Source organism: Mustela nigripes, chromosome 10 (genome assembly GCF_022355385.1).
Source record: "Mustela nigripes isolate SB6536 chromosome 10, MUSNIG.SB6536, whole genome shotgun sequence".
NCBI lineage: Eukaryota > Metazoa > Chordata > Mammalia > Carnivora > Mustelidae > Mustela > Mustela nigripes.
This window is the reverse complement of record NC_081566.1, coordinates 41,531,057-41,555,055: the sequence shown is the minus strand read 5'-3', so window position 1 is coordinate 41,555,055 and position 23,999 is coordinate 41,531,057. Positions and strand designations below refer to the sequence as shown.

Genomic DNA, 23,999 nt, shown 5'->3' with positions numbered 1-23,999 from the left:
CTGGGGACCAACATGGAACCCAGGACCAGGGGAAGCAGAGCTGGGCAGACCCAACCCTAAGAACCCCAGCTTGGGAGAAAAGGTTCCGGGATCCGGCTCCACGGTCGGGCCCCGGGGTCCCCTGTCACCACGCAGGGGCCTGGCCAGTGTCCAGGAAGCGGGCGGCTCGGCCCATCCGGGCACAGGGAGGGGCGCCCAGCCAGGGCCCCGGGCAGAGGTGAGGGGGGTGGGGGGCGGGGCGGGCGGGGAGGGGGGTATTATCCCGAAGCTGAGGGCAGCAATTACATAACAAACAAACCCCGGGCTCAAGCTGTGAATTAATCAAACCGCTGAAAATAAAACCTTCCTCTCAGGAACTTCAGACAAAAGAAATGAAAACAACCAGGCCGGCTGGAAAATAAAAGGCAGCGGGGCTGAAAGGGGGACAAAAGGAAACCAGACAATAGGGTGTTGGACAAAGGCAATAAAGCCAAAGGAAGTGTGACAGGCGAACAATGCCGGCCTGTGGGCTTGTGATCCCTGGCAGCTCCGCGGCCTCGTCCCACACCCACCGCTCTGCCGGGCGTGGGCAGGCCACCAGCTCACCTCCTCGCGCCCCACTCGGGTCCTAAGGGGGTTTCGCCTCCATCCTGTCCCACCAGCTCCTACCTCCAAGCCTTTCTCCCACTGCAGCCCAGAGACCCCGGGGGGCACAGCTGGGCACGTGGGCACACGGGGACAGGAGTGGTCTGCAGGCCTCGAGGCCTTGATGGTTCTGGCACTGCGCGCCCCCCACAGCAAAAGGCTGGGCCGCCATCCATGCCCCCAGGGCCCAAGGTGAAGGCAGAGGTGATTAACAGCCCTAATTAACTCTAGGACTGCACTGCCCACCACCTGCGGCCACAGCGCTCACAACCCGGCCAGTACCCGTGCAAATGGGGGTGTAACCTACAGCCCGGTTTCCCGAGGCTTAGGATGAAAACCAGAACGTAACCTAGCTCATGAATAAATGGCTATTGATTCTATGTTGAAATTATTATGTTTTGGATACATGGAATTAAATGAAATTGTTTTCACTTGTTTCTTTTAACACTTCTTAATGTGGTTACTGGAGAATTTAAAATTACGCACGAGGCTCGATTGTTATTTCTACTGGAAAGTGCTGCATTAGGACATCTCCCTTGGAGCGCCGATGCCCTTTTTAACCCACACTTAGCCCCCAAGAGTACCCCAGCTGGATACTGGGCTTTATCTTTATGTTGGAGAGCTTGGTTCATCCCGATCTCTGGCACAGCCTCTACTGCCAACAAAGAAAAGGACTCCCAGTGACCAGCCAAGCTGGCCTGGAGGCGTCCATCTGTTCACCAGGACGTGGTGCCCACCAAGTAACCCTGCCAGGTCCTACTGCCCAGACAAGGTCCCTTCCACTTCTACAGGTGTCTGCCTCAACTTTGGGCCCTGGGCACTGGCTCTCCGCTGGTCTCTCGGGACCCATTTGTTGATGGAGAATCAACAGCCCAGACCTGATTGGCTCCTCCCAGAGTCTCGTGTTCTGTGGGGAGAGGGTCCTTGGGCAGTTTCTTCCCTCCCTCTCGAGGAGTTCCTGGAGCACAGGCCTGCTCAATGAGTGGTCCCTTTCCCAGCCCACAGACACGAGAGGCCCTCGGAGAGGATCAGCGCCAAGCTCTGGACCCAAACCATCCCGCTCTCATTTCTCCCAGCGCAGAGCGAAAGCTGTAGGTGATAAAACTAAATAAGGAGAGAAAAAAACCAGGTGACGGGTATGGAGTCGATGTGCGGTCCCTCTGCTACTCGGCAGCTGAGCGGAACAGGCTCTAGCTGTAGGACAAGGGGACTTGGGGGATGGTGGGTGGTCAGTGGAACAGGCTTTGGAGCTCCCCAACCTGGGGTTCTGCCACCAGCTGACGTGTGTGACCTTAAGCAAGTCACTTAACTGAGCTTCTCCTATCTCCTTATTTGTGTAATGGATATAAGAAACCCCTTTCTCACTAGTGCCCATGAAGATTAACAGAGGGTAGCCATCAAGTTGTCATAGAGCCCAGGATGCTCCTAGAATCAGGTGGTTGAGAGAAAAGGGCTGAAACAGACCTGCACACATCTAAAAGCCAACTCTGCCCAAATTGCTGTGCCATCTTGAGCAAGTGACTTCACCTCTCTGAACTCATTTCCTCCTCAGAAAAATAATACCCAATCTGAAGAAATGAGCCTCTCCCTAACACTCCAGACTTTATAAGATGTGTCTGTTTTACCTTCTTAGGATACCCTAAACTTGGCCTTTGGGGTACTTAGCACAGTGGTAAGAGACCTTTACATGCTTCGTTCATTTCTGCCCGGCCCAGTAGCAGGAGAACCCGCTCCCCACCCCCCACCCCAGGGCACTGTTTCGGCTCATCACAGTGGCCCCCGAGTCTAGCACAGAAGGTGCCCAACAGTCATACACAATCAGAGTAGAATCCAGTTCGGCAAAACAGCACAAGGCAGATGTGAACACGTAAGCAAAGTGACCGCGATCACAAGTCTTCCCCAACGTATGATGAGGTTAAGTCCCAGTAAACCCATCGTGAGTTGAAAATATCGTTAAGTCAAACCTGCTTGTACTCCACCTAACCCAGTGAACGGCGCGGGCTTTCGCCTAGCCCACCCCGAACGCGAACACTTATAGCTAGCCTACAGTTGGCAAGATCAGCTATACCAAGCCTACTGTATAATAAAGTGCTGAGTATCTCGTGTAGCTTACTGATACTGTACTGAACGCAGACGACAGGCCCAGAAGCACTGTGAGTGTGTCTCGTGGTTGCCCGGGAGGCCACCGTTGCGGGACATCACGAGGGAGCATCGTAACCACCAGCGCCGGAAAAGATCAAAACTCCAAGTATGGTTTCTACGGAATGTGTATGGCTTCCTAATCATCGTAGAGTCGAAAAACTGTACGTTGAAGCACCATCCGTCAGACCGTCTGGGTTACTATGTACCAGAGGCTGCTCTCTGCGGTGCAGTGCCCACCCCCGGCTCTCCTCAGCTGCCTCCTCCATCTGACGGCTTCCCGGGAGCGACTTAAACCCCCCCAGCACCAAAGCCAGTCCAATCCCCTTTGCCTCTACCTTGGGACAGGGGAGAACCACTTCTCACACCTTTTGGAGCCTACTGGAGTTTCTCCCTGAAGTCTCTTCTTTTCCAGAGACTAAAAAAACCCTCCCATTCCTTTACCCCTTCCTCAAAAAGCACACTCCATGCTTCCCTTACCCACGTGGTTTCTCAGGAGGTTTTTAGATCAGCAGCTACACCTGCCCCTCTCTCCAGAGGCCTAGAAACCCAAGGATCCCGGGCACACAGGAGCTCTGAGTTACCAGGTTCCCCCAGGTCCCGGTCAGAGGCCACAAGCCCACACGTGTGGTCACACTGGGGTCAGCCGCCCAGCCAGGCAGAAGTGCTCCTGGGAACCCAGTCCCCTCCCTCCTCCCCAGCCTTACCTGCATTTTATAAATGGAGAGACTGAGGCACAGGGAGGACCAGTTTCAACCATCCTTCTTCGGAGCTAGCAGCAGAGCACGGGGGACTGGGGTACAGATCAGCACCCCTGCTCTGCCCACCCTTCCCTTCTAGGGCACCCACTCCCCAGGCCCCCCGCCACCTTCCCTCTTGGCCTTCTCTCTCACCTGAGTATCTGTAAGAGGTGAAGGCCTCACAGGGGGAGATGGTTCAGGCCATCCTCAACCCAAGGGGGCAGACACAGCCTTGAGTCTGTGAGCTGGTGGCAGAGAGGTCCCCCTCCCCCCAAACCCAGGGCCCAATGCTCCACAGGGCCAGCGGCTTGGAGCAAGGCTCTTATAGGGCAAAGCTGACGGCAGGTGCCAGTCCTCTCTTTTTCTCCTCCCCTCTCCTCTCCTGGGCCCTCAGACCCCCACCCACAGGCGCACGCGCACAGGCCCCCTTCTATCCAAAACAAATCACCAGCCGCTTCCTCTCCCAATCCGCCAACGACCTGGCCCAGCTGGACTGGAATCAAAGGAGTTTTCACCCTTTAGCCCTTCCTCCCTCCATAACGACAGCCCCCTCCCCGCCAAAATATCTAGATGCAGATAAAGATAGAGATAAATTCTAGTCATCAGAGCATGACGGGTGACTCAGACCCAGGGGTACAGGAAGACAGCCTGAACACACAGGCAGACCCCCCGAGAAGGGCCATGACCACACTTCCCCACGGCGCCCACACCAAGCCTAGACTCTACTGCAGGCTCCCACTCCCTGGCTCGCTGAGTGGGTGGTGCCAAAGGGCACCACCATGAGAGAGCGAGCCCACGGCAGGGGTGGGGCAGGGCCCGAGTCCCAGGGGAATGTCACTTCCTCTCAAAGCCCCCGAGAGTGGTGAGCCTCAGGCAGCCCTGAACAATAGCCCGAGGCGTGGGTGCCCAGAACGGTGCCCCCAGTGCCACATCCTGCCATTCTTCTCCCAGGCCGCACCCTGCCACCCTTCCTGGCTACGCCCGATCCTATCTCTGATGTTTACTCAGTGCTGGGAGCTGGGCCGGCTGCAGGCTTGGGGAAAAGCTTTCCGGGAGGCCCCCTTCACCCTCTTCAGCCTCTGCGGGTCCCAGACGTACCCGATCCGGGGCATGCACTGGTCTGGTCTAGCCCAATTCAGGAGACGGCCATGGCCAATACCCCTCACCTGTGCTGGGCAGGCCAAGGTGGTATTCACCCAGCAGGCAGCAGATACCAACCAGTGCAAAAACTCCATGAGCTCCCGAGCGCCTGCCCTCGAGCCTGTAAGAGCCGGCAGCTTCCCCCGTAACCCCTGGCCCAGAAGCCCAGATCCGGCCTGAGTTCCACCGACTGCCAGTCTGCGCTGCACCCCAGGCCAAGGGCACAGCGGACTGAAGGAGCCAGGGAGAGACTGGAGCTGTGATGGTCCTATCCATGGCCCCATGTGGTCGTCTTAGGTCTCTGAGAAAGTTTACCAGGTGTTTCCTGGAGTCCCTTCTCTGGGGGCCCTCCTGCCTTTAGGGCTGCGTATTGTCTCCAGCCCACCCACAGGGATAGGGGACCCCTGCAGTGCTGTTCTTGTCTCCCAGTGACCAGGTCGAAGCCCATGTCCTGGACAGGGGAATGTGTCTGATCTTCTGCACCAGCCAGGTCCCACCCAGGGCCAGCAGACAGCAGAAATGCAGCCGAGGCGGACTGGCTTGTCAGAGGCCTCCCTTTGGGGATAACCCCGAATGTGAACCAAAGGAAGAGGGGGCCAAAAGAGCATTCAAGGGCAGAGCACTCGCTTGGCTGATGGGCACCGAGTGAGGGGGCTCACCGTGCATTTCTTCCATCCTCCCCGAGGCTGTGCGGAGGGGCACCTGAAGCCAGGCCTCCGTGATGCCCAAAGCGAGGCCTTTTCTCACAGGCCAGTAGGCCATCAGTCTCCCTCTGCCCCAGACACCAGGACCCAGTCCAGTACAGACAGATATGCTGCCCTCCCCACTCACAGGATTCTAGTTGGTTTTGACTCAAGTCATGGCCAAGAAGAATTACCCAAAGAAATCAGGGCTCCTTTGAGGACTTGGGAGAAATGACTCGACCTCTCAGAAACTGCGTTTCTTCATGTGTAAACGGAGATCCCAATACCTACTTTGATTAGAAGCCAGCAGATACTCAAGAGAACCTGGCACAGAACAGAAGCTCAGCAAAGGCAGGAGGGAGAGGCCTAAAGCAGAAAAGCGTTCCCCCTCGTCCCCCACCATGCTGCCTCCCTCCCCAGCCGGCCTGGCAGGTCCCAGGCTCTCGGGTCCCCAGCTCTCCAGGACACAGGACAGCGGGGGCGCCCCTCTGGCGTTGCTGGGAAGTGGACTAGCACAGCCAAAAGAAAAGAGTCTTTGTGGCCACCCGGACCTGTCTGAAGCCTGGCTCTACTCGTACTCCTGGCTGCTAGCTGTGGGACCACGGGAGGTGTCCGTTTCTGCATCTCTGAACTGGGACATAACTATCTTATAGAATTATTCAGAGGACCCAATGTGATGTTTGTAAAAAGAAAAAAAAAAGGTTTGCTACCTGAACACTCTCCATCACCCTTTGGGGAAGCCACCCCCACCTGTGCGTAGCCAAACATGCAGAAGACCCGCCACCCGAAAGGACAGTGCAGCGTGTCACCCTCCTCCCCCTCCATCTGCCCCCTGTAGGTCTCCCTCCCTTCGGCCCCATCTCACCACCCCGCCCGAGCTGTCCCTAGCTACCCTGGAGTCTCCCCTGGCTGATGCCTGCCCTGAGTCAGCATCCAGGCCCCACACGGTGCAGACAAGCTGAAAGAGTCCCACATTTGTCAAGGAAACCCCATGTCCCCGCCCTTCCCCAGCCTACGACCCAGCAGCTCTGCAGCACTGAAGAGCTCCCTCATTTCCTCCGGAGCCCAGGCAGGAGAAGGGTTGTTCCCATGCACCCCTGCAGGGGCACAGGGGCAAGTGGCACCAGCCGAAACACAACCGGGTTCACCCACCAGGCTGGGTGGAGTCTCATCTGGGCCAGGAATTCCCCCTACCGGCGCCGGGCTGGGCTGGGCTCGGCTGGGCTGCGCAGCTCTCAGCTCTTGCTTGATGTTGAGTCTAAGCCACATGGACAAGAACCATGGTACATGGTGGCCTGAAAGCTTGGAGCCCCAGGCAGTCGGTTCAAACCCTAGCATCCCTCTCACTTGTGGCCAAATCAGGCCAATCACTCCACTCTCAAAGCCCACTACTTTGCTTACTAGGAGAGTAGACTAGGAGTATGTAACCCCTAGCGTGCTGGCAAGGGGTAAGGAGGGGATACGGGGACAGCAAGGCCAACCACTGCCTGAGCAGCCTCATCGGGGTCTGCAGCTGGATCTGCAGCTGGAGCCAGGGCTGGACGCACCCAGCTCCCGCGGCTCCACGGAGGCACCCAGCATACCCGAGACCTAACCTCTTCACACCTAGGATTCTCCATCTGTCAAGAGCGCCAGCAATTCCCAGCCCCCATGGCTGCTGGAGAATTAGTAAGTCACGTACAGGAGCGGCCCCCAGCAGGCTCACTCGGAAGAGCATACAACTCTTGATCTTGAGGTCATGCGTTTGAGCCCCACGATGGGTGTCGAGATGACTTAAAAAATGAAGTCTTAAAAAAAAATAAGTCGTGAATACAAAATACTCAGCAGGATACAAAATATTTCATCCTGCTCCTGGCTGAACGAATGAATGAATGAATGAATGAGCGAGCGCCCAGGAAACCTCTGCCAGGCAGTGCTCAGCCCAAACCAGCACAGGTCTCAAGCACACTTCTTAAAAGCATTTCAAGTATCAGCTTCCACATGGCCATAAACCCAGCGCCCCCTCTCCAAGTGGGCACCCGCACATTGCCTCCTGGGATCCCCAAGGGCTCAGGAAAGATAACTGATCCTCTTCCTTCTTCCTGCCTCAGTCACTCACTGCAGGGCAGGGAAATGGGTCCGTGATCGAGACCGACAATTGGAGCAAGAAAGAGGATTCCGTCAACACCGGTCACCAGGAAGGCCACCGGGCAGTGTTGACAGGGAGACAGCCGTGAACCCAGAGGCCCGCATGCAAATAACCAGCCAATCTACTTCAGCCTCAGCCTCTCCTCCCTGGGATGGGCCTCAAGCAAGGCTCCAAAGAATGTACACCCTGAGAGAAGGTCTGGGGGCTTCCAGGGCAGCTCAAGCATCGAGCTCCCCAGCTCGAGCAGACAATGGAGCAATAAGGCGCCCGCAGCCCTGCAGTGGTCAGGGAGAAGGCCCGCAAGCTCGACCCCGACACACCAGCCTCACCTTTGTGCACTGGCTCAGGTCTGCAGCTTCCCCCATTGCCTCCCCTTCCCCCACTCCAGGCTTCGGGTGGGAAGCCACCTGTGCCTGGGGTAAACCTAATCACCACCATCTCCCCCAAGACAAGCTCACTCATCGGAAACCCCAATTCAGCAGCGCCTGCTCAAGCAGCATTCATTCTGCAGGCAACAAAGTGTTTCGTTCTTTTTCTCTGCAAAGGCCCTGTTTCCTCTCCCATTATCTACCCCATCGGCAGCCAAGCCTGCCACAAAGGCAAGATTTCTTCTTTCTTTTTGTTACTTTCGTGGTCCCCTTCCTTTTTGGGTGGCTGTCCTTTCTCGGCTTTGGCTCCTTTTCAAAAGGGCAGGGAAGCAAGGGGAGGTGAGGGGTAGGATAGTGAGTCTCTGGTTTCATCTAAAGTTCTCATCAAATGATCCCCCACACAGCAGCCTGCATCCCAGTCTGCCTTTGGAAACTGAAGCAGAACCACCCCGACCAAAGAGTCAGAGCTGGCCAAGGGGTGGGAAGAGGTGGGATTCTGGGAAGGATACTGATATCTGGAGCTCACGATGTCAACAATAAAATAATAAGGGGGATATTCAAAATATCTGGTAAGTGACGGGGACTGACCCATTAGATGGGACTCTGGGGGCAATCAGGGGAGCTGGCAGATGCCAGCCACCATCAACCGGCTGACACGCTGGTGTGATCTGCTCGAGAGCCCCTCCGATCCTAGCTACCGCTTACTGAGCCGCTGCTGTGTGCCCGGCCCTGATGCAGACACCTTCACTTATATGAATTCCTTAAGTCTTTACAGTAACCATCTGGGGTATACCCATTTTACAGATGGAGAAACTGAGGGACAGAGGTGATCTGCACTCAGCAGTCCGGTGTCAGAAACCAACTCTCAGAGAACAGGAAGCGAGCAGACAACATGCTAAGTAAGTGTCATCTTTGGGGATGAGCCCTTCTAACTCTTCCAACACTCCTGTGAGAGAGTTACTATTATAATCTGTTTTACTGATGAGGCGACAGAGGCTTAAGGAGTTTTAAGCAACTGCCCGAGCAATGAGTCTTCTCTGCTGCTGCCCTGCCTGAGGTTTCAGGAGCCCCCGAAAGTCATCTCCTGGAGCTGGAACTGCCGGTCCTCCAGTCCCAACTTCCGCTGTTTCCAAGATGGGGGTCAAGGGACGCAGGCAATTTCTAGTTCAGCTGATGGGAGAAAAGTCGAAGGCAAACCTGGGGCTGATGAAGCCCCGGTTTCACGAGTTTGCAGGCCTCCCCCACTCCTGCCAGCTGCACCACCGGGGCCGCCCAGTACAGCCTCCCCAAACCACTTGCAGACTAAAACAATTCAAAGCCAGTGTCCTACCAGGTGTCTTCCAAGGGAACGGGCAGTAGCACTCAGAAAGTCACGGGGCCGCTCCAGCCGGAGCTCCCTTACAGTCACCGCTTCTTTGTTCGCCAGCCATCTCTCCTGGCCACCTATCCCCACGCCTCCACACCTGCTCCCTTCGCTTCCCATTCATGCCTGACTCCGCGGCATGGAGCAGAACTGTGTGCTCCGTGGTCCCGCAACACATCCGCCGAGTGAGTGACTGCACTCATTATTATTACTTTCTTATCATGTTTCCCTGAATGTAAAAGGAATGTGTGCTCATTGTAGGACATCCGCAAAACTGAGGATAACACAGAAAAATGTGAAAGCCACCCGTTTCCCATCAACCCGGAGGTGGCCACTGATGAGAATTCCGCAGATTTCCATCAAATCTTTTTTCTATGCATAGTTTTCTTTTCCCCTATTGAGCTCATAAGCAAGTTTTATACTACTCTCACCCCCTACTTAATAGTCTATCCGAGGGAGTTTTCATGTTCCTAAAAATCAGAAATTATTGGAAACGCTTTACAAGGTCAGCTGTAATGTCTGCACATCCCCTCCGTGACGGCACCATAATCTTTGCGCTCAGTGCACAGGATTGAAATGGTCCAGTTCTTGAGGAGTTTCTTTTTGCTGTTGTTGTTGTTTTGTTTTTGTTTTTTGTTTTTTTTTTTTAAGATTTTATTTATTTATTTGACAGACAAGTAGGCAGAGAGGCAATTGAGGAGTTTCTTATTACTGAAACCTCTTCACCCTCAAGGTCATGCACCCTCCAGACACCTCCGGTGGGTCACAGCCATTCCATTCCTGTGACAGATGAGAAGGTAAGAACCCTGACAACCAGTGAAAAGAGCAAAGCACAAGGGCTTCACCTGCCTCCTCTTCGCCAGCCGAGGACAGAGTAGCAAAGGAAGTACAAGATAGAGGGTGGAGGCCAAATGGGGCCCCGGAAGCTTGGGTCCAGAGTCTGACTGCTCCCGCTACGGGTAGAGCCTGTCTCTGCATTTCTCAGGGCCTTGACTTTCCATAAAAAGATGGGAAAACTACAATGAAATAACACTTCGCACCTGCCATGATGAATTTTTTTATTTTTTTTAAGATCTTATCTATTTATATGACAGAGAGAGAGAAAGCACACAAGCAGGGGGAGCAGCAGAGGGAGAAGTGCTCCCTGCTGAGCAGAGAGCCAGATGTGGAACCCGATCCCAGGACCCTAGGACCATGACCTGAGCCCAAGGCAGATGCTTAACCAACTGAGCCACCCATGTGCCCTGATTTTTTTCCCCCCAGTTGTTTCCTTTTTTGTTGTTTTGTTTTTGTTTTTTTAAAGAAGTATTGGCAGGGATGTGGGCAATCGGTGATAGGGGAGAAACACGGTGGGTAACAATATAGCAGCCCCACCCAGAATTAAACATACAATAACCTTATCAGGGACGCCTGGGTGGCTCAGTTGGTTAAGCGGCTGCCTTCGGCTCGGGTCATGATCCCGGTGTCCTGGGATCGAGTCCCACATTGGGCTCCTTGCTCGGCAGGGAGGGAGCCTGCTTCTCCCTCTGCCTCTAGCCTGCCACTCTGTCTGCCTGTGCTTGCGCTCTGTATCTCTCTCTCTCTCTCTAACAAATAAATAAAATCTTTAAAAAAAAAAAAAAAACAATAACCTTATCACCCAGCTATTCCACTTCTGGAATATACTGAAAGGAACTTGAAAGCAGGGTCTCGAAGGACTATTAGACACCCACGCCCATAAGCGTTATTCACAACAGCTCAAAGGTGGGAATCACCCAAATGTCTACGGAAGGACCAACGGGTAAAGAGTGGGATGTGTGTGGATAGAATATGTACTTCACGTATTATGTATACAGATGTAGAACTGTTATCAGCCTTAAAAGGAAGCAAATTCTGACACACGCTGTACCGTGGATAAACCTGGAAAACATGATGCTAAGGGAAGTAAGTCTGACAGAAAAGGACTAGGATTTGATTCTGCTTATAGAAGGTACGTGGAAAGTCAAATTCATAGACACAGAAAGTAGAATAGAGGTTACCAGGGGCAGGGAGCAGGGGACTGGGGAGCTGTTGTCGAACGGGGACAGAATTTCCGTTTGGGAGGATACAAAATTCTGGAGAGGGATGGTGGGAAAGCCATATAACGTGAACATACCCACTGCCCCGAAACCATCTAATTAGAAATAGTTAAAATGATAAATGTTGTATTCCATCTTTTACCACACACACACGCGCGCACACGTACACACACACACACAGAAGATGGAGAAGATGAAGCTGCTAATAATTTGCACTTTCCTGGCACCTTTATTTGCGCAGAGGGGCAGAGGAAGAGCATAAACACAGCCTCAGAGACTGGGGACGAATGTCAGACTGGGCGTCGGGGAGCGGCGGGCTGGAGACCGGCTGCCTTTGGAGAACCCCATGCTCACAAAGCCGTAATTAACAACACTAATTGAAGTGTCTAGAAAAGGCCAGAGCCAGACAGTGCCAGACCTGCCCCGCCGGCTAGAAGGCCTTCCTCTCTACGCCTCCCTCGCCTCCAGACCAACCAAAGGCTTCTCTCCCTGCCAGGCAGACACAGGTGGATGAAGGACCCCTCAGCAAGGAGGGAAAGGGATCTGGGGGCAAGGCAGGAGGAAAGCGGAAAGAGATTAGGCTTCCTTCAAGTCGGGTCCCTTGGCCTTCCCGGAAAACCTCCAGTGTTCTTCTCAGGGTGGCCGTTTCAAGAAAAGCACTGGGCCGACACCTGGTTTCCCGAACAGATCTGCCCCGACCTGCCGTCCATACCTGGGCACCTCATTCTACTGCTCCGGGCCTCTCTCAACAGCCATGTGGAGAGGACACGGTGACAGTGGTCCAAATAGAAGCTCTACACCAGAAGGTCTGAGCTACAGGGGACTGGGGCACGGACGGGACAGCCGGACCTGGGAGAGGAGGGAAATGAGCGGGGACTCATTCCCTTACTCCACAGATGCTGGCTTGCGGGCCACGCTGTCCTTTCCTCCTGGATGAGGGACAGACGGGGACCGAAGTCCCATCCAGCCCCAAGATGGATTTGCTATTTCCATTTCCTGTTACTGGTGCCTTTCCTGGTAAAAATAGATCTGAGTTCCCACTTCATCAAGAACACATCCCAGGGTCCCAGCGTCTCCCAGAGCTGCCTGTGCTCTGTGGCCATACTGACAGCAGCCCACCACAAGGGACCCTTGGGGACTTCCTATGGAAACCACCAAAAGGCCGCCCGGCATCTTTGTCCAAGAGAGGAAGAGAGATGAGCTTTCCCCTCCCTGCCCTGGCCTCCTCAGTCCCTCCCTCGGCCCCCATTGGACTATCAGAGCCACTGTTTCCCATCCCCCACAGCCCGCAGCCCTGACCCAGGAGGTGGGGGTCAATGATGGGGTCACTGGAGGCCCCCAGCTCAAAACCAGCTCTAGCGCTTAGGAAGAATTTAACCCTCTCCTTCCCAGCTCATGACTACCCAGCCCTGGGCTGATCTACCTGCAGGGAGGGGAAACATAACTGCAGAGGGGTGAGACAGGCCCAGGTGAGAATTCTGAGTGCACACGGGAACGGAACTGGACTTGGCGGCCGACGGTCTTGAGTTGGAGCCCCAGCTCAGACGCAAACTCAGGATGCAGTCCTGGGCAAGTCCTCCTTCTCTGAGCCTCAGTTTTCCTTTCTGTAAACCGGGAGTCAAAATACACACCCCCGGACTGCGAGGGACCGCAGCACAGTGACTTTCTGAAACTGTTAAAGCGCTTCATACTCGGGGTGTTTATATTATAAAGCCCCACGCAAGAGAAAGGGATCCGGAAGCTTTTCCTTCACCGTGGGGCCCAGACACACCACCCAACTCCCCACGGTCCCAGTTCTTCCAGTTGCACATGGAGTAAATTATTACTTCTTCTTCCAGAGACAAAATTAATGGGGGAGGGCTCCAAGGTCTTTGACGCCGTGGAAATACTAGAGCTGCTAAGCCCCTGGTTTCCACTCACCAGCGGCTGCCTGGATCAGCAGAAAGATAACCACAGAGTGACCACAAGGAGCTCAGCACTTCACAGATCTTTTCGGCAGCAACAGGATCCACTTGATAGGTGAGGCAGCTGAAGAACCCTGTTTAAGATCTGCTTGGCTCCCGGTCCAAAACCATCGCACAAGGAACCTACGGGCCAGCTGAGCCCAGTGAACCCTCTGCAGCAGGAGGACTGGGGGCCGAGAAGACAGCCTTCACTTTGGGCCAGGGCCTTGCAGGCAGCTCCTGAACGGCCCTGAGTCCAAAGGTTGGTTGACGGTTGCTTATTACTGTGAATCATTACAACTCACCAGCAGTTGGTTTTTGGGAACGTGCTGGTTTCGTGCCTCAAGGGAATCCGAACTACATGTGAATTTCACGGGTTCAACAAAAATCCATCCTCCTTGGGGTAGAACTGTCCCCCCTGCTTAGTGACCAGTCTAAGGGAGGGCACTGGGCCAAGGACAAAGAGCCGTGGGCTCTGAGCAGGGTGGTCACTTCTGTTCCGCCCAGCAATGCCGCACCTACACTAGCAGGTGATAGACCGTTCATTCCCTTCCCTGGGCTACTCCTCTGCACCAGCCTGGTGGGGTTCACGCCCCTCCCCTGCTCCAAACTTCTGGAACACCCACCAAAGCAGTTCTCACCCTTGCTTCTTGGACTGAACGCCTCCTAGGAGTAACAGGATAATCACAGTGATGAGAAGAGCCAAACCCCGGGGTAAGATTTCTACGCGCACTGCCCACCTCATCAGTCCTGCGGAGGGGGAGCCCTCCCCCTTTCCCAGATCCCAGAGGCCATGCTCAAGACTTAGGAGAGGGCTGTTCGCACATCCAAGCAGGCCAGGCGAGCCGTGCCTCTCCCACCCCAGCACGAGCCCCAGAAAGCACCACCACAAGGTCCACCATCCTCGGTCCAGCTCCCACTTCCTGGAGCCTTCCACACTCCCTGCCCTGTACCAAGGCCTGTGACAGCTACATCACTTGATTTAACCCTTTTAACCTAGTGAAGTAGGCATTTTATGCTCTTCCTGCTTTCTGGGCAAGAAAACATGGCTCTGAGAAAGTTCTAGTATTCACCGGAAATCACGCGGCTCAGAAGAATCAGAGTCAGCACTCCAATCTGCGTCTATGTGCCACTACCTGCACCCTTCTAACCCAAGGCTGTGGAGGCAGAAATGGGTCCATCAGTCCTGACGCTGTGGCCAACTCGGCGGAGAAGTATTATTCCCGCAGTGTTGTTCTGGCTCCTGGGGTTCCCTGCCTCACGGAGTCGCTCTGGTTCCTAGGGTTCCCTGCCTCACCTCCCCAGACGGAGTTTAGCTTCCCCGGGACAGGGTCTGGTCTCCTCTCCCCCCGCATCCCCCTCACCTCATCCAATCCGTTCACTCTTATCGATTCCCTAAGGATCACATCTGTTCAAAAATGTATCAGACCACTGCTTTTTAAAAAAGATCTCTAGAGATTAATAATTCTCAATCCTGGGGCGCCTAGGGGGCTCAGTCAGTTAAGTGTCCGCCTTTGGCTCAGGTGGTAAATCCTGGAGTCCTGGGATCAAGTCCCATGTGGGCTCCCTGCTCAGCGGGCAGTCTGCTTCTCCCTCTCCCTCTGCTCCTCCCCCTGCACTCTCTCTCTCTCTCTCTCCCCCAAATAAATAAATAAAATCTTTTAAAAAAGTAATTCTCGATCCTGAACAATGCAAATTTGCCCATTTCTCAAGAAATGCACATGCTGGCTTTCCCAGCAACGTTGGCTACACTTATTTACTTGGACCCTGGCAGGGCCAAAGCTGAGGGCCACAGCATGGGTCCGGACAGCCAGCGAAAAGGAATACCCCTCCCCCCTCACCTGCCCCCACCCAGGGCCACCAGCCTCAGCCCCACACCCTGGGAGCCCACTAGGCCTGGCAGGGAAATGGAAAGTTGTCTCAATTACCAGATGGTTCAGCATGATTTGAGGCAGCAAAAATGTCCTTGAATGGAAAGCAAAAGAACAGGGTTCTGTTGGAATTTTTCACAGAACAATGGGAGAGAAGTTTCAGTCTGAATGAATGAGCTAGCCATTCTCAAAGTTCTCTGAAACATTCTCTGGTTCCTCACTGTCAACAAAGTCCTAGCTCCCTGACCTGCTCTGACCTCGGACCTCGGTGGGCTTTGCCTAACTGTGATCTAAGCTGATGCCCCTGCCTTTCCACGCCAGAAGGCTCAGGGCGGGAAGCTCAGGCCACGTTGCTCCTTACAGTCCCCAGCACTGAGGTGCCTGACAAACGGTCGTCTCAGCAGGACACGGGGTGGCCAATGAACCCCAAGTCCGGTGCTGGGCCCAGAGTCTGTGCTCCAGACTCACTGCCCAAACTTCCCGCACAAAATTCAAACTTGTCGTTTACCCTTTCAGGAACCCCTGGAAAGAGCCTGGAGCTAGCTGGGGAGGAGGGCTACCGAGTCAGAGAACAGAAGACAAGTCACCCGTCCCGGGAATGAGCCGCCTGGCCGTCAGCTGTGCGAGGAAAATAGTAAGATAATCGTCCAGACCTCACAGCTGGAAAGCAGGCCTGTTCTCTCACCGCCCCATGAGCACCATCTTGACCCTGGCTCTTTCCAGAGTCCCACGGAAGCTTCTCACCTTCCAGAAAATCTGCCCTTCAGCAACCGTCCAGTGGTACCAACTGAGCACCTGGCTGGGAGGCAAGGAACTCGCCTGTGCGGTTCGCTCGCTCTCCCCAAAGCAGCCTGGGCCCCTCCCGGCCATGAGGCAGAGGCCAGAGGCGGGAACCCAGCCGTCCCTGAACCTGCCCACCCCCAGAAGCTCCCTGCCCACCCCCAGGACCTCTGGGGGACACTGACCCTTTGAAGAATGGCCAATGCAGCTCCATTCTTATAAAAGCCCAACAGCTGCAAAGGAGAATGAGGGGAGGCCGATGGAAGAAGGAGACCAACTTACGTGCATGGGGGGAGGAAGGGGACTTGCTTCCAGGAATGGGGACCAGTGTTGAGTCCAGGGGGGCATGGAGGCCAGCCTGGGGGAGAAGGCGCCGCCGGTGCTGCTCCTACCCTCCGCATCGTCTTCCGGGACCCCCTGCAGCACAAAGCCCAGGCACCCACAGAGCTCTATCTACGGCCCGATCTCGTGGCCACCAAGCTCAATTCCATCAGCTCAGCACTTCTGCAGAAAGGGGGTTGTTCTGCTTACGCACCTCTTTCCACAGGTCATCATGCCCACTCCTCCTCTTCTGGGGTCCTCTCTCCTCCTGTTTTCCTTTTGGGGCCCGTGTCGTCTCAAACACCTCTCGAGAAACTCAACTGTGGCTCTGTCCTGAGCATCACAGCTCACAGCCCTGACCCCGAGTCCCAGAGAAATCTGGAGCCCGAGGCCCAGTGAGCATGCGCGCGGGAGGCGAGCCCACCCGCCCCGCTTCCAAGAGCCATGTGGGCCCCGTGGGGCTGCCATGCCGTCCGGAAGGGCTTCTCCCCACGCAGGACTGGGCTCAAGTTGGCCCCATGCTGAAGCCACCCCCCAGCACAGGCCAGGACGCCACACAGTCAGCCATAAATTGTTGACCTGCCCCTCTTTCCTGTCCGGCCTCGCGCCGTGGCCCTGAAGACTCTCCCCCCGACGCCGGAGAACAGAATGTGCTTGGCTGGAGACCTGGGTGTCATAAATTGCTAATAACAGATTCTCAATCTGAAAAACAAAATCACAGAAGGCCTGGCCCTTCCTTTCTGCTCCTCTCATCCTCCTGCAAGGCCAAGAAGAGAAAGAAACGCCTTCTCTCGCCACAGAGTGGGAATCAATTCTTCCCCTCCCCGGGACCCCCAGGGGGATCAGTCTCCTCATCTGCCTCGCCCTTCTGGGGTACAAAAGCCAGGCCTGAAGGAGCCTGTTCTGGGAATGCCTGTTTCCCAACATCCACTTTTGTCTCTAACTTTTATCCTTCGATTAGCTGAGCACCTGCTCAGTGGTAAGCACTGTGACCAGGTAGGAAGGTACCCTATCCGCAGATGAGGGGTGATGCTGGGGCGTCTGGGCTGTGCTACAAGCAGTGGTGTTGAGAGTGGCCCAGCCCTCTGGGCTCACCCCAGGGAGACCCCCAGCCAGACCAGGAAGGCTGACTCTGTTCCCATTCTCCTCTGCCTGAGAGCCATCTGGGGGGACATGGGACAGGGCTGGGGAGGCGAAGACAACAGCAAAAGCCAGAAGCTGCCATCTTTGGAAAGAACAGTAGTAGTAGAAGACAAATCTGAATGTTCCCAGGGAGAGATTATAAACTTGTGGTCAGGGCAGAGGTTACATGCAAACCGCATGTAAATACGTACATGGTCCCTGGACAGACCCACGTGTCTGCTGCTCTTTCAGCCTCTGCTCTGACCCAGGCAAGTCTCCAGGTTACCTGATCACCTCGCCAAGGGCATTTCAGACCTTTGTCCCCAATCCCATCTCCCCGGCACCGTCCTCTGCACCGCCTTCGCTCCTAGCCTCCCCTCACCTGAGCAGTAGCAGGAGTGCTGAGGAGGCGACAAGGCGGGGGCGGAATGCCCCACAGCCCAAGTGGCAGGTGAGGGAGGCCAGGTGGAGCCTGATAGCCTCTGCCAAGGCTGACATCCTTCCAGATCTGGTCTTGGGATGGGTTCCCTGTGACGTCAGGAGACACCATGGGCTCCAGACATTGATCGATGCCTCCGTCCCTCCCGTTCCTCAAAACCAGTGCCAGGAGGCCAGGAGGCTCCACGGCAAGATCCCAGAGTGGGTTTCCACTGGAGTCTGCACCGGGTCAGACATGCCACACAGACCAGCCTTGTCCCCACAGCCCACATCCAGAGTGGGGCTAGGATACCCCACCACTTGGATGAGTCCCCGTCCCTAAAGTTCAGATTCCTCATCCACAAAAAAGGTTCCTCAGGCACCCGAAGGGAAGCCACCCGCAAAGAGACACAGAGGGCGGGCTGGGACACAGTGTCTGACTCCACATGTGGATTCTGAAACCTCACCACAGGATCCCAGGGTGGCTGTCATTGTCCTCATCTGACTCTTCCTCACCTTCTCCCAGGAGGGGTCAACACACGCCTTCCCAAGTTGCAGACAGGAGAAGTGAGGTTCTGAGATGAAGTGACAGGCCCGAGGGCTCAAGGGCAGGAGCAAGGAGAGCCTTGCTCCTGCCCACCCACCCTCAAACCTCAAACATCGGCGTGGGCGTCGGAGGGAGAAGTGACTGGGGCCTCGGAGGGCTTGTCCCCGACAGAAAGGCAGGACAAGGGCCCGACTGCCTGATCCGCGGGGAGCCACAGCCCCTGTGCAGCTGGGTAACCCCTCCAGCCCAGCAGGCCTGGATGGGGCCCCGGGAAGCCTACCCCAAGCGCTTGGGGTCCTAGGCCTCTGGGTCTGACTGATCTGCCCGGGGAAAGAGGCAGCCTGGCCATGTCCAACTTGACAATCATAGAAGGAAGATGACAGACTGACATTTCCACATGACAGATATAGAAACCAAAGTCCAAAAAAGCTTATGACCTGGACAAGACAGAGAGTGATCCTAACCGTTCCCTTTACTATGCAACTGATGGGCCTCAGCACGTGGCACACCTTTTTCTGGAATCCTCACAACAGGTAACCAACCATAGGGGACACACCATTACCCCATTTTACAGATAAGAATGCAGCTCTAAGAAATTGGGCAAAGGGCCTGATATCGAGACTCAAAATCCCAAAACTTCAATTCTAGACCCTTCTGACTATACGACTCCCTGGTACTTTCACTGAACACTATCCTGCTTCCAAACTGAAGAATGTTCTAGAGTGAGACTGAAGTTATTCATGACATATTGGTATGGGGAGGAGGAGGAAGGAGGAGATAAAGTGATGACCAGAACTGGCACCTGATCCTGCAACAAGCTGGGGATGGATGAGCCCAAACTCCTTTGCCTGCCACGTAGGCTACACTCTGCCTGGCCCAGGCCACCCCCTCCCCACCAGCTGCCATCCCCACACACCTATAATGCAGGCCCAGACATGCGCTTTCATACCGCTGGGCTCTCTGGCTAGAAGGTCCTTCCTACATTCTTGACCAGAGAACTCCTACACCTCCCTCTAAGCCCCACTCCAATATTGCCCTTTCTCTAAAACTTACTCCCTGATCATCCTAGAAGAGTCAACTGCTCCTCCGGGGAATGTCAGTTTTTGGACATCCCTGGTCTCTGATCCTTGATTGGACTCCCAATTCCTCAGCCTTGGGCTGGGACAGGGACAGTAATAGCCTTTCTAAAACAGCCCTCCTAGACAACCCTAGCCCTCCCTAGAGCACACTAGGCATCTCTTCACACACCTGATGATCACACAGTCCCACCAGGCAGCAACTCTTATCACCCTCACCGCACAGATCAGGACTGAGCCTCAGACAGGCTAAGTTACCTGCCCCGGACCACACAGGCAGTCTGGCTCCAGGGTCTGCCTGCCCGTGCTGGTCCTGTAGGACTCCTCCCTGCCTCCCCATCCCTAGTGCAGTGCCTGGTATGTGGTATGTGCTCGGTAAAGGTTTATTTCATCAAAAGGTGTGCAGGGAGGAGGGTTCCCACCCTCCTTCCAGCCCCAAAACCCACCTGGAATTCTTTTTTAAGGCAGGGGAAGCCTCTGCCTTCAGCTCAGGTCCGATCCTGGGGTCCTGGGATCAAGCCCTGCATCGGGCTCTCTGCTTGGTGGGGAGCCTGCTTCCCTCTCTCTCTCTATCTGCCTCTCTGCCTACTTGTGATCTCTGTGTCAAATAAAATAAAATGTTAAAAAAAGAGAGAGAGGGAACTCGAGCACGGAAGGTGGGGAGGGAGGGAGAGAGGGCGAGAGAGAATCCCAACAGACTCCCTGCCCAGTGTAGAGCCCAACGTGGGGCTCGATCCTACAACCCTGAGATCATGAGCTACACCAAAATCCAGAGTCGGGTGCCCAACAGACTGAGCTGCCCAGGAGCCCCCCACCTCGCCCAGAATTCTTGGGTCCAGGTCTCCCTATTTCCAGCCCCACCTTCCATCACTCTAACATTCAGCGCTTCTTTCTTCCAGAAACCTCCAGGTGCTTTTCCTGTTTCCCATCCATTTCCTGAGTGCCTCAGCAGGGGCGAGGCGTCTTGCTGTCTTTCCAGTGGGAAACGGAGACCCACAGAGGCCTCCTGGCCAGGGGATCTGTTCAGAGGCAGGTCTCTTGCCTACGGGGCTGGTGCCTTGTGTGGACTGGTTTTACCTCTGCCTCAAGCAAGAAAAAACAAGCACCAAGTTGCAAGGGTGGCGGGGGAGGGAAGGGTTTGGAGGTCAGCACCTGCCCTTCCCTGCGTGCCAGCACCCCCCCACACCCCCGCTGACCTGGCCACTGGTCTCTGGCTGGGCCTGAGAGGCGAGGGGGGGGGCTGTTCCCCTGGGGCTAGAGAGCAGGAGACAAGGGGCCCTTTGTGTCTGCAGAGCTCCTGAGACACCTGTTCTCCCTCCTGCCTGCCTGTGGCCTCCCTCCCTCCTGGCCAGCCTGTGTGCGGCCTTGTTTATCCTACGGGCCTGGCAGCCAGGCCCAGCCCGCTCCCAGCGTGGGGCTCCGGCAGCCTCTGCCAGCACCTGCCCGGTCCTGGCAGCCCCGGGGGCTGCGGGCCAAGCACAATCCCCCTGCTGTTGACACAGTTGTTGATTTTCAGGAGGGCAGGGAAGGCCGGGAGAGGAGGGGAGAAGCAGCAAAGGCATTTAACGCCGGCCTGGCTAATTTGCAGTTGGTCCTAGCAATCCTGTCTCCAGCTGCCTGGGAGAGGCTTGGGCCTCCAACCCCGGGGCTGCCTGGACCACACACCACAGTGTGCCAGAGTCCCACTCGACCCTGCAGGACCACACCACAGGCAGCTCTGCACTCCCTCCATGCGCGTCAGCATACCCCCATACTGGCACACACAACTCAAAGCTGGGCAAGGCCTTTGGGTGCCAGAGCCCCCAGCCCCCCTGTCTTCAAGGGCCTACCACTCCCCCTGCCTCCAAAGTCATGAGGCCCCCTCAGTCCTTGGCGAGGGGCAGGACTGTCTGACAAGCCTTTGGAGACCCAGGGAGGGCCCCAGGAAGACGTAACGGAATCTGCCCTTATAACTCTCTGACTTGTTCTCGAGGAACGATCTCCTCCTCACCCTCTGGATCTTTAGGTTTACTCTTACAGGGAGCCCTCCCTAACTGCCCAACTCTGGATGCGGTATCCTCCTCGGTCTTCTCAAAGCAATACACACTACACCGGGCACCTCCCCATCTCCACTTCCGTCAGGATGGACTGATGACTTACTTCCCTTCATCTTCCTCACTGCTGTGTCGCAGGGCTGGGCTGGTCTCAGCCCCCACGTTAGCAGGGCGCACTTAGCAGGGCCCATCTGCGAGGCAGGTGCTCCCTACAGATCCAGTGCATGGTCCCCACAGGCCCAAACATCCACTCCACCTTCACCCCAAGCTCCCCATCAGACAGTCACCTCCTACATGAACAAGGCCCTGTGGCTGGTTAAAAGGCTTTGGGAATGATCCACAAGCCCGTGAACTTAGACTAGCAAATCTGCTTCACCAGTGAGCTCCTTAGAGATCAAAGAATGGATCTTGAAGGACAGGGATGGGTAAGTTTTGCACCTGAAAGGGGGAGAGAGGAGGGCAAGGGTGCAAGGAAGACCCTGCCGGCTGCTGTTAGGCCAGGTAGGAACTGCCCTGCCTCCTCCCCAGGCAGCCTTCCCTTCTGGAGCTCCTAAGCCCATCAGGAGGTCCCTCACATCTGTGGCCACCTGTCCCAACAGGACATGGGTGATAGCAGTTGAGCTCCACACACCTTCACTAAACCGACCACCACACGCACACCCACACCCTCCCCTCAATTCTGTTTCCCCAAACTCCAAGTCAATCAATGCCCAGAAAGGGGTAACAAAGAGCCCAATCACTTCCAAATTTGGGGTGTCATGTTGAGGAGAATGGATCTCAGGCCAGAAAGAGCTGGTATACAGAAGATATACAGAAGGTAACTTACATACTATGGAAATCATAGTTTCCACAGACCCAGTTCCAACAGGGTCACCATGTACAGCTGTGCAGACTGTACACTGCACAACACTAAGAGCCCCATTCATCCAGACTTGTATACTTATCACAACTCAGATGGCCGTTAAGATCATCCCTTGACTTCCTCACATACCGAAGAGAAAGTTCTGCTACCCTCCTCTACTCCCGGCAAGAAGGGACACAGATTTCCTTCCTGTTCTCTGACGTGTTTCTTGGCTTGGCTAAGGTACCTGTGAGTGAAGGCTGAGTCCATCACCCCAACTAAGAGGAGAGGCCTCCCTCTCCCTGCCCCACTGGCCCCAGCGAGAGGACCCCCTGACTCTACCACTCTTTCCCTTCCCACTCTGCTCTTTCTCCAGCCCCTCGCCCTGGCTAGACTCCCCAGCATCACCCACTCCCAGGGAGAGGGTATGGCTGCAGGCCTATGCTCCCAGAGACACAGCAGCAGGCAATGGAGTTTACAGAGAGCAAAAGGACGGAAGGGGAGTCACTACCCACTGGCCTGTCCCTTCCCCAGGTAGAATGGAACTGAAACCCCAATCTTGTCGGCACCTGAGGCTCTGCAGAATTGGAGGTCATGGAGGAGGAGAGAGAGAAGGGCCTTCCTCTTGCTCTCCTGGGCTTTCCAGTCCATTCTCTCCTTTCCTTCTTGACGTTGGTCTCATGTCCTGGGTCTTCCTGAGGTTCTCAGAGGCTCGAAGGGCTGACCAAGGTCTCTAGAACGCAGCACCCCCAGCCCAGCTGCTGACGAACAAACGCACGCATGCGCACATACACACACGCACATCAGCAGGGCAGGCCCTTGCCAACCAGCCAGGGAAAGGGGAGCCGGGCCAACAGGAGGAACTGCAGGGGCCGGAGGGGCCACTCCCTCGGCTTTCAATACCTCCCTATTCATTCTCCAATCCCCTCACCCCACCTGCCTCTGAGAGCCAGGCTGTACCTGTACCCAGGCCTCCTTCAGTCCCTCCCCATGTTTTCTCGGCCCCTCCTTGCCTGGCCTTCCCCACGGAACCTTCAGGGACAGGCCTGGAACCAAAGCCTCACGGGGAGATAGGAACGACTTTAGCTCCTTCAGTGGGGCTGGGGGTGGTTTCCAAAGCTTGGCACCCCACAGGCAGAAAGCTCCTCTCCCTCCATTCTGAAGAGGGCACAGGGCCTGTCCTGTGTAACCTGTGTGGCCAGGCAAGAGTTAACTCTTTGGAGTCAGGGTGAGGGCAGCTCAAGGCAGGATTTACTCCCTTTGCTGCCTCCTGCCAGGTGCCAGCGTGAACAGGAAGACCTGGGACTGTCGGCCTGAAAGGGTTCCAATCCGGCCTCGTGGGAGTCTCCTCATACTCCCACTATTCCTCCTCCTGCCAGGGACCCCTCTATCTGCAGAATATTCTAGCATGGGTCCCCATTCCTCCCTGCCAGACAAACACTGAGCTTTCTGTTGCTCTGCGTGGCAGTTCTAGATATGTTCTAAATACTTTCCGTTCTGCTTACAAAAGTAATGCACATTGTTGTACTACTTTGGGGAACGACAGAAACACAGAAATAACAACAGAAATACGAGCCATAATTTAAAAAAAGAAGAGAGTGGAGGCGCTTGGGTGGCTCAGTGGATTAAGCCTCTGCCTTCAGCTCAGGTCATGATCCCAGGGTCCTGGGATTGCCCCAGTCAGGGCTCTCTGCTCAGCAGGGAGCCTGCTTCCACCTCTCTGCCTGCCTCTCTGCCTACTTGTGATCTCTGTCAAATAAATAAATAAATAAATAAATAAATAAATAAATAAATAAATAAATAAAT

At 55.3% G+C, this 23,999-nt stretch overlaps 1 protein-coding gene across 3 annotated transcripts in view; it reads right to left on the bottom strand.

Annotated features, from left to right (window-relative positions):
- The window catches only part of SOX13 (SRY-box transcription factor 13), a 45,482-nt gene that overhangs the window by 14,213 nt on the left and 7,270 nt on the right, over positions 1-23,999 (bottom strand). Inside the window, exons 1-2 of one of the 3 annotated variants that reach the window (XM_059413171.1) lie at positions 16,372-16,830; positions 16,119-16,253 (exon numbers count right to left, since the gene is read on the bottom strand). The exons of 1 other annotated variant lie outside the window; for it this stretch is intronic. In XM_059413171.1, coding sequence (XP_059269154.1) covers positions 16,119-16,253; positions 16,372-16,625 — 389 coding nt within the window. In that variant the 5' untranslated portion in view covers positions 16,626-16,830. Of the gene's footprint in view, positions 1-16,118; positions 16,254-16,371; positions 16,831-23,999 lie in introns of those variants that run through there. One more of the 3 variants, XM_059413170.1, reaches the window with a different exon arrangement.